Raw genomic sequence first — 14,957 nt, forward strand, 5'->3', positions numbered from 1 at the left:
CTCACATGCCTCAACATGTGCTGTTGCAAAAATAGAAATATTTGTACACCAGATCAAGTACAGACAAGTATTTATTAGTCATATGACCCACTGCATGCATATGTGTGTGTCTTTACATGTGTATCCATATATGGGTATATACACACTCCTAGTATATTCTTGGCTTTGAATCTATCTTGCACTTCTAATTTGATCATGAGATAGACTCCCTTCTTGGTTCACAAGTTAGGGAAGCTGGATAAAGAGCTGCAGGGAGCAGTGTGTGGATCCCATGAGAAATGGTTCTGGTCTTGAATCTTCTCCATGCTGAAGCCCAAGGGGTGTCCTCTGTAGGCAAAGCATTGCGGGTTGTAATTTGCTTCAGTCTGCAAGGGCTGTCTCCTTTCATACTGAAGAATAGAAATAAACATAATAAACTAAAGTCTGTGAGGTAAATCCTGATGGTTTATTAAATTTGCATACAAAGTGTTTTGATTAATTTTAGTTTTATTTTTTCTTACAGGAAATACTGGATAGATCCCACAATGGAAGATGGGAAGCCCGTTTGGGCTCCACACCCAACTGATGGGTTTCAGATGGGGATGATTGTGGACATTGGCCCTGACAACTTAACTATTGAGCCTTTGAATCAGAAAGGCAAGGTAAGTGTCTCACAAAAAAAAGGAAAAGAGAAAAAACATACAAGAAACCACCTTAGCTGTAGGCCAGATCTTTGCCAGTATCTTCAATTGCACACAGCCTGAAGGAGTAGAAAATCAGTTTTCTGTTCTAATTTTGGCTAAGGATCTTTGTTGAGCTTTAGCTTGTATTGCAAATGACCCCTCACACTGATGAGAACCGTGTACTTTCTGTCAGTTATCTGCATGTGCGTTGAGTATGTGCTCATGAAAGAGGAGGTTTGAATCTCCGTAGCCATTTGATTCAGTACTGTATGCTTTATTTTTCTCAGTTAGACACTGATTAAGAGGCTGTTGTTGAGATTAGCTTCTCTCTTTTCCCTTACATGCATAGGAAGGGTCCTACAGGGATGTGCTAGGCCCTGGCTAGGATTAGATACTATTAGACTGATGAAGACTGAGAGATGAATCCTCTTAACTCAAGTACCTTGAAAAGTAATACGATGTCAAACAAAGGTCCTATGGAATTGCTACATCAAATTAAAGTCAAAATAAATGTAACTTTTAAATGAAGACGTAATTCATCCTAATTAGGGTGTTCCAATGGCTTAATTTATTGTGACATCTTTCCAACTCAGTATGTCGTAACTAAATGTCAGTTTTTACAGGAAGCACCTTGTAGCTCTCAATTATCCTAATTCAAATGGTCATACTCCTGGGTTGTACGAGCTAAAATAAGATCAGCACCATTTCAAAAGTTGATTTCAGTCTTTCTGAATATGTTTTTTGTGCTCTTTCTCATAGTTTTGTCCTTTCTCTATATTCAAGGATATAAAAAAGACAACAATGTGTTTTGTAACTTCTTTTTTTTATGTCAGCAGTAGTAGAGAATGCCTTGTCACAGGTCAAAAGGTTATGCAGCAGTCCTTCCTTTAGGGGGAATGTTTATAGGCTTTCTTTTTTGTGCATCTTGGAGAGGAAGTTGATTTTGCCTTCCTTAGAAATACAAAGTGTAACATCTGATTTTTGAGTGTGAGAGATAAAAGTCTATAGGTTTTGTAGTAATAGTATGGATTCTTCAGTTTGAGGAAGAGCAGGATTATTCAGACAAGGGTACTAAATATTCCAAATCTATGGCTAATATTAAAATTACTTAAATAAATTTCACCCCCACTGCTATTTCTGTTTATATTCCCAAATGGTCCTGATGGGATAAAGAGCAAAAGCCTCTACATTGAAACAATAATAAGGTTAAGGATATTTCTGAGTCACTATTTATTTCTAACATGTGCTCCTTTCAGGGACCATATATAATTAAAAAAAAACCCCAAAACAACAAAAAAAGATCCTAAAATACAAGTATTTTGTTTCATGGTTTTCTTAACAAAAAAAAATCTCTTTTGTCTAGAGAGTTTGTTATTCTGCTGCTGACTGTTTTAAATTAAGCAGATCAATTAAGAGCCTAATGTTCATTCATCTAAGGGAACAAACACTTCACAGTCTAAATGCTGTAGAGACTATGGTCCTATATTTTTAACTAGAAAACTTAATTAATTAACCTTATATTAACTGGTGGAGTAAAATGTTTTCTTGGTTATCTTCTCAGTCTTCTCAAGGTGTCATTTATTTCTTTTTAGAGAAACATTTCTCATTGCTTTTTATCTTTTTAAGAAGACTGTCCTTGTGCACTTAGGTCATGCATTTGAAGTAGTCAGCATTAATACTCATTATCATTTTGTTTTCTTAAAATGGTAGTTCAGAAGTGCTCTTCAGCAAGAATGCGTGATCGAGCAGCTCCAGGGTTGCTCATGATAATTACAGGGAGGAGAGCAGTAACCTGGTCTTGTAAACATATCCAGGCAGTGTAACTTATTATTATTTTTTAATCTGGGTCATTACCATGTCATATGTATTCTCTGTAGGCACTGGTAGCTTACCAGGGGTCACAGTCTGAAAAGGAAATGTGTATGCATGTGTTTGATTATTGCTTTTTATGACACTATTGTCAATAATTGCAGTAAATGCTGCAAGGCAGCAGTTTCACCCTGTCTTAAACCCCTCCTTCCCATCCCCACCCATAGCCAGCTCTGGCACAGCAGAGTGCCATCCTCCCAGCTCCGCCTGCTGAGCTGTGCGTGACACCCCAAACCAGGTCAGAGAACAGATCCAACTTAAAAATGGAGAAGTGGAAAGTTTTCAGGATGGCAGCAACCAGTGGAAGGGGGGCAGAGGAGCTGAGGCCATTGTGGTGCCTGGTTACTTCATATTGTGAAACCAAGTTACCCAGTCCAGACTCTGTGGAGGTCTATCACACCAATTCACTTAAACCCCAGTAGGAGCAGTTTTGGGCACCACAGCCCTTCCCCAAGTGTTTACAGTTCCGTGCAGAGGCTGTACAGCGGGGAGGTGGGGATCTGAGTCACCCAGCCTGCCCTGCACGAAGAACAGTACTGCGAGCTGCAGAAGCATTTTACTGGAACAGAGGATGCATGTGTTATGTGATAGGAACCTCTTCCCAAAAACTAGATCATTGGCTTGCAAGGCTTATAAATGCCAGGACTGGAAAAAAAGCCAGAGAAACTGGAGAGTGCTTTGCTAATGAGCATGGTCCCACACAGAGCTGGAGTCCTGCCCTGAGAATGGGCTCCAAACTCGATTGGTGGTACCAGAGCTGGTAGTCCTGGCCCATGGCCCACCAGCAGTCACATGCTGGTGTACAAAGAAGGAGTCAGGTAGAAAGGGAACCAGCTGTTAAACTCAACTAGTATTGCATTTTCATTTCTCCCTTAGGAGTGTTCTTTTCTGAATACACTGGGATTCATAGCCTCAGATCCTGTTGCATATATCTTTTTGTTCCTTGAAGCTATAACAGGGAGAAGGCAGATGACAGTGAAATTGCCAAATGGGGAATTTACTCTTTTCCTGGAGGTAGCAAATCTAAGTAGAGTGATTAGGAAGAGATGCACTGGAAAGGCTTGTACCCTGAGATGCCGTCCCGGGCACCACGGAGCACTGAGGAGTGGGGGGCAGGCATTTCTTAGAGCATCGTCAGTCATGAGTTTCTGGCAGTCATTGGGAAGGTGTGAGATGCTGCAGACACTCACTGACACCCCTCCTGCCATCGACTGAGAGACACCTATGGCTCTGTGCCACTTCTGAAGGGTCACGGAGGGCTTTATGGGCCACCTGCTCTGGTATGCTGTGAATAACCAGAAAGGTATTTTTCCCAGCTAAGTATGAAGCAATAAATGTACTTTGAAAGTAAGGATCAGAATGTTCAAAGTTCAGGGCTTCAAGCTAAGGTGGTTTTGTTGTTTTGTTTTTTTTTTTTAACTGTGAGCACAACTTGCTTGCACAAGTGAGACATGCTCTTGTCTGTCTTAACACACGGCTTGTACTGCTGTAGGTCAGTTTGTAAAATACAGCTGAGAGTAGGGATGTCTGCTGTCTGTATCTGGAAGGTATAAAGGAAGGCATGGTTACACATATTGGATTACATGGTAGAAAGAAGATCCTGCTTGAATGGAAAGATATCTTTTTTCACTCGTCTAGTTTCTGGGAGAGTAGTTAAGATTGCCATTGGATTTCAAGGGTTGCTTCATTACAAAGATGACAAAAAAACCCCTTCAAAACCCCCTAAACCTTGTTTTGCTTCTTAAGACCACTCTATTGTCTCCTAAGATTTATACCCTCTCCACTTTCTTAGAACAAGCTTGTCCTAAGCTATGATTTATGCAAAAGTTTTCCCTCAAGTATCTGAAGCGTTTTTTCCTTAAAAAAATCGTTTAAAAAAAATTGAAAAATGGGACAATATAGTAAAGAATTTCTTTGCATATTTTCTTATTGATAGATCTGGGATACTTTGCTTATTTTCTATTTAAAATATTAGATTTTAGTAGTTGGAGGTCTGCACATTTAGCTATCATACTTACCTACGTAACAAGTACCTTACCTAGTGTAAAGCAGTATTCCAACTGTGACATACAGCAGTGAATTATTTTGATGACATAGTTGAAACTATACTTATGTTCTCTTGTCTAAAAAAGTTCAATGGAAAAACATTAGCTTTCAGGTAAGTCTTCATTTTGCTTTGTTTTATCATCTCTGAAATATTCTAGAAATTTATTCACAATTTACATTGAGTGAAAAATGGAGGAGATGATACAGCATGAATTCTCTCTTTTTCTTTTTTTCCTTTAAATTTATCTTTAATCAGAAGGCTGAGTTTGAGGAAATTGAAAAAGCCCCTCCTCTTCTGGGATAGTTCCAGCATGGCCAACTTTAGTTCCAGAAATGTTTAAGTATCAGAGGTTTATGAAGAGTCTCACAGAATAGCTGGGAATAGCATTCATTCTCTCCTGTCTTTGTTACTGGTTAATGGGTTTACACATCAGCAGACAAGAACAAGAAGTGAAGTTACATTTTTGAAAACCTGGTTATACTATTTTTAAACTTTCCTACTGTTTCACGTACAGGAAACTGATTATGTGGGGAACCGTTGTATTCAAATACATCTTTACCAAACAAGATTTACCTTTACTGTTGACAAACTTGTAGAGAAAATGATTAGGATAACATGTAGTTACTCTAATACTGTGAGAGGGAGGAAAGGGTGTGGTGAATCTCTGCTCTGCTAAAACTCTGAATAGCAGCAGGGGTCTTTGTGAGGTAGGTAAAGACGCTGAAGGCTTCCATGACCCTGACAAACTCTGATAAAGGATATTTTGGAGGAAGTTGGTGTGATGGACATTCAGATGTTCCAACGTCATCAAGCAGCTTTGTTTCCCTTAGGAAAACATCTTGAACATATTTTTCTGCATTAGATTCTGATAAGGAGATGACAAAATATACTTAATTATGACTACAAATTGCATACTTTATGATAACTTGGTAGGGAAGGGATATTGTAGATTTAACGTTTTCTGTCTGGCAGTAATTATTTCTGCTCTGAGACATTTTTAACCCTTCCCACTTCAAAGAGAGTTGGAATTTGTGGCTGTTAATGATGGTGTAAACCCCAGGAGCTCTCATACTGTTGTGTTCAAGCAAATATGAAACAAGTTGCTGTCTTTCTCTTGAATTTCCCTGTGAGATATTTCTCATGGGGCTACCTTGCTGAGTACAATATTAAACAAACAAACATGTTTGTTTATTAAGTTCAGTCTTTAGATCCAGTTGGTTGCCGTTTCAAATATTAGACTAGACTTCTTGTCTCCATTTCCACGGAGAGAAGGAGCCTGTGCCTGCAGCAGCACGGTGGCTGTCGTGTTTAATTGGTACAACAGGGGTTTTGTTCATTCATCGCTAGCTCAAACAAGCTGTTACTACAGTAAACAAAAAAGTATAATTAAAAATCTGCCTTGTACAATAGGTATTTTTGTGCAGATGCTGTAATGCATGTGTGCTTGGATGTTTTTCCTTCCTTTTTACAGCAATATAAATGATGATTTCTGGAGATGAAGAAAGAAACAAAGTTGCTTTTGTTATGAATTTTTCCAGTTGGATGTGAACACTTGATAAATGGTCGTTTTGTATAACTGGAATACAAGGGTTGAAGGAAGGTCTTGTTTTACTGTAGTATTGATTTATTGAAGAAAAAACCCCAATAAACAACAACCAAAGCTACAGTATTTGGTGGTACAAAGGATATTATGTATTGAACATGATTATTTTAAGTAGGAATGTTTTAAAATAGCATATGATAATGACAGCACAGTACTTTGACTGAACTAATGACTTGCATTTTATTCTTTCTTCTTTGCAAAACTGAGGGAATTGTGTGTCACTTATAATACTGTTACCTTTGCAGTACTTTTTTTAGTCTTATTTTTTGTATTGCACAGTATGGCATGCAATTTTTGACCTGAGGATCAAATATTATTGCGCTAAAATATATATTACAGTGAATTCATTTTTTATAATGTAGTGTAGTAATAGAAATGCAGCAGCTTTTTGTCTGCATCTAGTAACTCAGTAAAATTTCCAATTCTGAAGTATAAAGCTGGTGACTTCATTTTAAATCATGCACAATTACAGTGCACTCACTTGTATGATTGCATGAGATGTCTTTGAGCTGTATTTCTGGTTTATGGAATTCTGACAATGTTAATGTTTCTTACCAAACAGACTTTCCAGGCTGCTATCAGTCAAGTGTTTCCTGCAGAGGAGGATAGCAAAAAGGATGTGGAAGATAATTGTAAGTTCTGAATTTAAAAATAAATTATGCATTTGAAAAAAATATCTGCAATGAAGTGAATATTATTTCCTTACAAGCTTCCTGTTTCTTCCCTGTCATCTTTTTACGAATTTATGTATGACCTTTGCTAGTCCTTTAAACTTCTTAAAGTAAGCACATTTTAAATATCATTTGCTGTGGTTTTTATTTTTCATTTGAAAGCTTTAGAGGAATGGATAGTTACATAATTTCCATATAGAACTGTTACTTAACTTCAGAAATACTCCATTCAGCATTATGGGTATAACTGTACTTTTTATAGCGTGGCCAAAGACAGTGTCTTTATCAGCACCTGTATTGTATAGCATTTTCCTGCATTTAAGGAATTTCTCAGATAGCATTCCTGTGGAAGTAGAGGTAATGGAAAATAAGTTTTAAGATTACCTTCCCAAAGCTGGAGATGGGAATTGGGACCTATCAGGACCACTGAAAATTGATAGACTTGAACTGGATACAGGAGTGCTGGTGGAGAAGGAGTTTTGAGGTGAGCTGGTGTAATAAACATCACTGTTGATCTGCAGGGCTTTTATTTTGTTAAATATTTGATAGTTAGGTGGATGGAAACAGTTGTCAAATCTGGGGAGAAGGGAGAGACTACTGAGAAAGCTGAGTTGCTGCTGTGATCAGCTTTTAGAGAACTATTAAACAAATATTTTTCTGCTGCTGCACTGTACGAGCAAATCACAGAGCCTCTCTGGTCTTGAATACTGATGAATGCAAGTCTTATAAACATTTCCTATAGTGTTTACTCGTTGGTGAAAATACTGATGACTTTGTAAATAGTGGGCAAAAGTATCTCCTATTGTTCTTCATTTAAAACAGAGGCTAGGGGTCTGGTCTAGGTGATGTAACCCCAGTTTCTGTCCTGGGTTTATTATTTATGTCCCATGACAGGAAATACAGCTGTTACAGCTTCTCCACAAGAAACAAAAAGATGATACCTGAGTCTTACGATCTGACTTAGATGGTGCAGTGTCATTAGAACTAAGCTGATAACCTTGCTCCCAGCTGGTTATATTTTTGCAAACAGGATGTGGATTTAAACTTTTCAAAGCTGGTATCTGTGTTCTCTGTACATGGTGATTGTTAGGGAAATGCACTTAACGTGTACATCTGTCCCTGTGATTTTACTGAGATGTCCTGACACCTCTGTGTCCTAGTCAAGGAATTGAAATCTGGAATGAGATTATGAAAATAATTTGAGATTCCAACAGAATACTATTCAACTAAATTAGTCAGAGAAAATATCTTCTTTGGCTTCCTGAGTAGAAGATAAAAATACTTTGTTCAATAATCCTTTCTGTATCAAACATTTTTTTTATTTTCCTAACATATTCTGCCTTGCTGGTCACAAGTTGCAGTTCATTTGCAGGATGTGTGAATCCAAAATTCATTTTCCTTCTCTGTCAGAGAGCATTTGTGTTGGGTGTCAATGATTTTTAAGAAAAATAAGTATACTGAGTGTTTATAATACTGTTCTAAAACATCCTGAAAGGTGGGTATGAGGACAGGGTATTGGATAAGACTGTTAAAAAAACCCCAGATCTACAGATGCAGAGCCTTGCAATTACTTCATAAAACAATTTTCAGTAGAAACCCTGCTTCATGGTATGTGCAGGAGAGACAGTGTGAGTAAATTTGACATTGACGTTTCCTCAATTTTTAGTGCCTCACTTGACTTACGTGAACTTTGTGTGTGTGTAAGTAAATATATGGACAACTAAATACACATACATACACTGGTTATATTTAGACATGAGCCATATGAATATTCAGAATTCTCTCTCTCCAGTGACTTCCTTTGCCTCTGGATATGGATGCCTTTTCTAAAGGATTTAATCTAAAGAAGGTGCATTTTGAATTTGCTGACATAAGGCTTAGTTTGCATGTCTTGAGGTGGTGACGTTCCCTCGGAGGAGCAAGCTCCCATTGCACACTGAGTCTGCAGGTATAGCTCCTTTTATGAGGAGTTGTAATGAGAGCACTGGGGACACAGTGAAATCTGGGGTCCTTTGCTGTTTAGATAAGCTACCTAATAAAAAGCGGATGATTACCAGTTTCCTTTAAAACATACTGCAAACCCTGAGAGGTTCTTACAGTTAAGATTGTTCATAGACAATCACTGTGTAATAGTTTCTTATTTCAGTACTGAGAATCCAAATTACTTCAAATTGAAGTCTGCTAATTTTTTGCCACCCTGTCCCCTCCCAGGCACATACAAGGGGAGAAGGAGACTTCAGCTTTCATTAGAGCAAGCAGGAGTTTCTGTTTCTGGCCCATTTCCTTTTAATGTCTCTTTCTCTTGGGATGACCCCAATAAAAGAGGTGAAGGCAGACCTACAATTTGTGGTCTCAGTGCCATTTTCTCAGCCATGTGAACCGAGAATGCCTGGGGAGGGGAGGGCAAGTCTTGCTGTGCAGTGCCGGGTGTCTGTGCTCGGTTGCTGTAGCTATCCATGACTGTGGGGTTGTGGGGGACTGTGTGTCTGCTATGGTGGCAGAGGAAGAACTGTGGTGATGGGGGCCACCAGCCTGCTGTTTCATGAAGGAATTGTGCGCAGCCACGATTTCCAGGCTGTCGCAATCCAAAGGGAGAGTTTACCTAGGGTAAAGCTAAAGCATGCCTTGCGTGCCTCTGCCAACACAGGAATAGGAGTGCAAGGGATTTTTTGGAGGAAGGTGGTTTCTTCTGAACAAACCAGAAGCTACAAGGTCCTTTGAGAAGTGGGAATGATTCCAGGTATTTGAAACAAAGCTGTATTCAGTCATGTAATGGAAGGAAGGGCTGTTATTCAGCAGAGCTATGCAAGCCAAAGGGAGGCTGCAATTGGCTGGTGAACCTGACTTTGCTTCAAGCCAGTGTAGTGCAGGTTGTAGGGGACAGAGCCACAGCCACTCCTCAGTCCACAGCAGGAGGAAGGGTAAAAGCTGGAAAACAAAAACACAGATATTTTTGAGAAGCTCCCATTTTCCTTTGCCACTATATTTCGGTTCAGCAGGAGGAGTGTTGAAGGAGATGTTAAGAGCTGCCTACTGAACTTCAGGTATCTCTGTGGGACAAGGTGGCTGCTGGGCAGGTTGACTTTAGGTCATGCAAATAGGCAGCCCTTCTTGCACATTTGTGTAAATAAGTTAGAATACTTTTTTGCTGCTGCAGCCCTTGAGAAAGGGCATCAGTTCAACTTGAAACAATCTTTGTTGGTCATTATAGATGAGAAGTGTGTATGTGACCCTTGTGTGTGGTGCAAGGTAGTGGTTACTATTACAGAATCACAGAACCAATTAGGTTGGAAAAGACCTCTAAGATCACTGAGTCCAACCTGTGACCTAACACCACCATGTCAACTAGACCATGGCATTAAGTGCCACGTCCAGCCTTTCCTTAAATAGAAAGGACATTAATGGCGCAGTGCTTACTCCATCCACAGTAGCTGGATGTATACAAGTTTTTATACTATATTACTGTAAGTTTTATCACTATGGCAGTCAGTCAGTTTTAACTATGCAAAATAATGTTGTGCATTTGAATTTTAAGCAGTGAGATAAAAAGGATTGAGGATGTTTGAAAATGGAGGCTGTCTAATGAGTAATGCCCTCATTTGGTTTAGGGATAATATTTTTAACAGTGTTACAGTGGGAACTGGAAATGACCTCTGTAATTAAGGCTGCTGACACTTTCCAGTGCTTTGTAGCTGAAAACAAGGACCAGCTTTGCTGGAATGTGAACCTGTACCATCTGAAGCTTTCTATGGGTGCCTGTAACATTTCAGCAGTTACAGAATCACAGAGTATTCCGAGCTGGAAAGGACCCACAACAATCATTGAGTACAACTCTTGAATAATAGCCCATATAGGGATCAAACCCATGACACTGGTGTTAGTAGCACCATGCTCTAACCATCTGAGCTAATCTTAGGGTCAGGTGTTTTATGTTAAAGAGCAAAAGGAGAAAAATATAGCTAGGTTTTGGTGTGTTAGCTTTTTTTTTTTCCCTAACAGTTTCTCTGAGGAGGCCTAGTACTAACAAAATTCAGAATTGAAGCAGGGAAGGTTGGGTAGTGCCTGGTGTGAAGCTGCTGCTGCTGCCTCCAGATCCTGATTAGATGTTTATATCCATCAATTCAAAAATCACCAGTAGCTAGCTATTACTCCAAATGTCAGCTGGGTGGCATTAGCCTGGGGACACTGTGGCTGAGATTGGAGAGGGGAGCTGGAAGGAAGGAAACAGTCATTGGTAGGATTTTGGTAGGCACCGGTTTCTGTGCTTAGAGGCTGGTATGAAGGCAGACACACCGTGTTTGACTGACAGGCTTGTTAAAGGAGCTTACACTGAGCAGAGCCTGTATTTGAGGCTCCTGCAGTCTGACTCTTTGTTCAGCAGCTTACAGAAGTAAGTCCAATTGTACAGTTAAGAGCAGGTCTGTGGTTTTTAAAATGTATATTGAGTCACTACTTCTGCCTCGAGACAGTGTAAAGAAATGATAGGATTAAACTGTAAACAAAGAGGGGAAGAAAAATCTCCTTAAATCAAGATTTAGTTTTTTGTCTGTACATGAAGGTAATCCTGAGCTCTTAATGGTGTGTGATTGTTTTTCACTTGCAGGTTCCCTGATGTATCTAAATGAAGCCACTCTCCTTCATAATATCAAAGTTCGGTACAGTAAGGACAGAATTTACGTAAGTATTGTGTGTCATGACAACCAGTCTAATAGAGATGTCCTTTCAAGAGTTCACCAAGTGTTTCCAATTCTGGTTTTTTCCCTATAACAGAACTGCTAACATAGAAAGGTTGAGGTTGTAGGCTTTTTTTTTTCCCTTTTTCCCCTTACATTATACTTTGAGATCAGAATCACATTTATTACATTATTGCCAGGTAATTTTTAGCAGGCAGAGCAATAGGTTTTTCTCTACATGACTGTTCATGTGCAACCAAAGCACAGCACTGTATCACAAATGTTCCTGCAGGTAACTTATTTCACTGTTAACAAAGATGGTTTTCTTTCTTCATTATTCTTGAACGAAGCAAACAGGTGCCTTCTTTGACACCTCCTAGCTCAGATGTCCATCTTAATCTTTTATATTGCTATCAGATTGCCTAATTGTACTTAATGAATTCTGACTAAATTACATTTTGTCCTTGCCATCTGCCCAGACACTGACAGCTGTGAAACAGAAGATAAGAGTTTTCTTTCTTTCTTATTTTTTTTCCTAATAGAAACCTGTCAGGGGTTAATACAAAACAGTTCTACATATTTTTAAGTGTCTGTGTTAAAATAATCAACTTTTCTTTTAGCATACTATTGTAAAATTAATTTAGCTAAACCCTTTTATATAAATGTAAAGGAAAGTATAATTGTTTTCTTCTGTTGCAGTTAATTTACATAGCTTTTAATTTTTTATGGCTCAAGATCAAGCACCAGCTTTAAAATAAATAAATAAAAACGGCCATTTGAATGCTGTTCTGGAAAAATAATCCTTAAAGAAACCCAACCAAACAATAAAACCCCCCAAGGAAGTAAAATTTTGAATATGAACTGATCATGGGGTAGGATAGTATTTTTGTTCATAAAGCCTTTCTTCAGTGTAAATAAGTACTACTAATATGTTTTCCAGAATGTGTGTATTTTCTGAAGGAAAAAACCAAAAAAACCCTTTTTTTTCCCAGTTTATATTTTAACTACCTTTCTCTTGTAGACAGTTTCATGCCTTCTTTTAAATCTTGGTTGACAATATTTATCTTGTCATTAAAAGGAAAATTAATATTAGTACTTGCAACTCTTGAAGAAAAGTTTTCCTTCCGTGAAATAAGTGCTGAAAATAGAACCATCTAAGAAACGTCATATATTGTGTGTTCCAGCCTTCTATTAATGTATCACAATAGTGTCCAAATTTCAATTTTCTAGGGCATTCTCAGTAACAACAAAGCAAATAAGGTATTCCGGCTGAAGATTTATCTCTTTTTCTTCAGATCTTTTCCTGCAAATCTGATTTTTAATTTGATTCTGACCCTTCTTCTTCCCTGTATGTAATCTGGCAATTACAACCAAGCGATGAGAGTTTTTCTCAGAAACATTTAAAAAACCCCCTCTCTTCAGTCTTCCTTATCCTATGGAAAGGTAAAAAGCAGTCTTTGTCTGAGATTCTTCTCAAATTCCTTCTCTGTGTGAGAGAACATTTGCATTCTGTATTTCTCTCTGTGGAAGGAGCTATAGCTAATTTTCTCTTTGCTGTGAATGCTTTTATTGCCTGGCTTGAATGCATTCCCAGGCAGGATCCTGTCAGTCCTTCCTGCTGAGTTGCTTCCATTAGATATTGAAAAGCTATCCTCCTCACTGGAGGACAGTGTGTTATGCTATCCACGAGTCTAGTTTATTCGCTTTTGAACAGGAGATTTTGGCGTCCTGTCCTTGATCCAGTAATGCAGACAATAGGAAATCATTTAAAAGGAGGTTGGAAGAAAGGTCAGATTCAGGACATACTCCACAGCTCGATGATTAGGAAATTTTCCCAGGATAATTTCACAGAAGTGCTGAGAAGATAATTAAAAGAACTCTGAAAATATATCCTGTCTTGTATTTGCATTAGCTGGAGAGAATCATAAACGCAATTGTTATACAGAGGCTATAGTTTCCAATAATAGACAGTTGCTCTTAACCACTTGCTTGGATACTGGCTAATAATTTACTGTTCATTGTTTTCTTCACAGACCTATGTCGCCAACATTCTTATTGCAGTCAATCCATACTTTGATATACCTAAGTTTTATTCTTCAGATACTATTAAAAAGTACCAGGGTAGATCGCTGGGAACATTGCCACCGCATGTTTTTGCAATTGGTATGTACTGAGCCTGTATTTGCCTCTTTAAAAAAAACCCGTTGAATACTTCAGAGTTATCTGCAAATTACTACCTTTAGCAGTAATTAATGGATTTTGAACTCTTATAAAATAAAACCACTAATGGCTAAAATTGCAAAGCTTCTTATCTTTGAGATGCCGTTTGAAGAACTTGGAAATTAGCAACCGTGACAACCCTGTTAGAATTCTTCTGCACTTCCAGTGTTGTAAGTCTAAGTGGTATAAAAACATAATTTGCAACCATTGAAAAAAACCTAAAATAAATAAAAAAGAAATTAAGAAATTCAAATTTTATAAGTGAAAAAGGCATAAAAATGATTGGCACTGTCTTTCAGTGTAGTAATTTTTTTTGCCTTATATTATGTTGCCAGAGCACATAACACTGTTTCCTTTTATATGCTTGTGTTGTAGACAGAAAGTACACTGAAATGTTATTTATGGCATAAATCTGATTTCAGTCACTTGAAAATAAAAAATAATTGGAAACTATAATCAAAGTTTGACTTGTTAAAAGCCTTCTCACTCTTTTGTCTTTTATTTTGAAATCAAAAGTATAAATACCTGGGGTTTAATACCAGTTGCATAACAAGAGACAGTTTTTCCAAGTTTCTTCAGATGTTGCTTGTTGCAAAGTACAACTCAAAGTTTCCCTGTTAAAAATAAATAAAAATAACATTGATTACTATTTTGTAAATACATGTAATTAGTTCTAGATGGTTGATTTTGTTTTGTTTTATCCTGGATATAGTTTAGTAGGCCTTTGTTTTCGAGACTTTTGAGTTCTTATATGTCAGTGTTGGAAGAATTACTACTGTAGTATAAATAAAAGGGAAACAGACTTTAATAAACTGTAAGGCATTCAATTCTGGAGATTTAGTTTTTATTCCTGAAAATGTTACATTTTAATTTTTCCTTTGTAGCTTAATTTTATCCTTGCAGTTCTGCTGAGTATTAAGTTTTGTCATGTTAACTGTATTCTTCTTTTTAAGCTGATAAAGCATTCCGTGACATGAAAGTGCTTAAGATGAGTCAATCCATCATAGTCTCTGGAGAATCAGGAGCTGGCAAGACAGAAAACACTAAATTCGTTTTGAGGTTTGTGTGTTTAGACCAAAGTTATTATGTGAATCTCATGTGTTTATGCATTTGGTTGACATAGAGGCAGAACAAACTAAGGTAATCAGTAGGTTTATGATACAATTCAGTAAGATTTGTATTAGCTCCTACGTGCACTTTATTACAAGAAAT

The 14,957-nt window shown here is 37.8% G+C and overlaps 1 protein-coding gene across 6 annotated transcripts in view; it reads left to right on the plus strand.

The window, feature by feature from the left end:
* Positions 1–14,957, plus strand: part of MYO6 (myosin VI) — a 104,828-nt gene that overhangs the window by 29,554 nt on the left and 60,317 nt on the right. For all 6 annotated transcript variants that reach the window (XM_042017143.1, XM_042017142.1, XM_042017138.1 and 3 more), the window contains exons 2-6: positions 503–641; positions 6,744–6,813; positions 11,456–11,529; positions 13,559–13,688; positions 14,699–14,804. In XM_042017143.1, the coding sequence (XP_041873077.1) occupies positions 525–641; positions 6,744–6,813; positions 11,456–11,529; positions 13,559–13,688; positions 14,699–14,804 (497 nt within the window). In that variant the 5' untranslated portion in view covers positions 503–524. The remainder of the gene's footprint in view (positions 1–502; positions 642–6,743; positions 6,814–11,455; positions 11,530–13,558; positions 13,689–14,698; positions 14,805–14,957) is intronic.

This window comes from Corvus kubaryi, unplaced genomic scaffold (genome assembly GCF_017639235.1).
Source record: "Corvus kubaryi isolate FWS band 111438036 unplaced genomic scaffold, C.kubaryi_AGA036_p1.0 split3-73, whole genome shotgun sequence".
In the NCBI taxonomy this organism is placed as follows: Eukaryota; Metazoa; Chordata; class Aves; order Passeriformes; family Corvidae; genus Corvus; species Corvus kubaryi.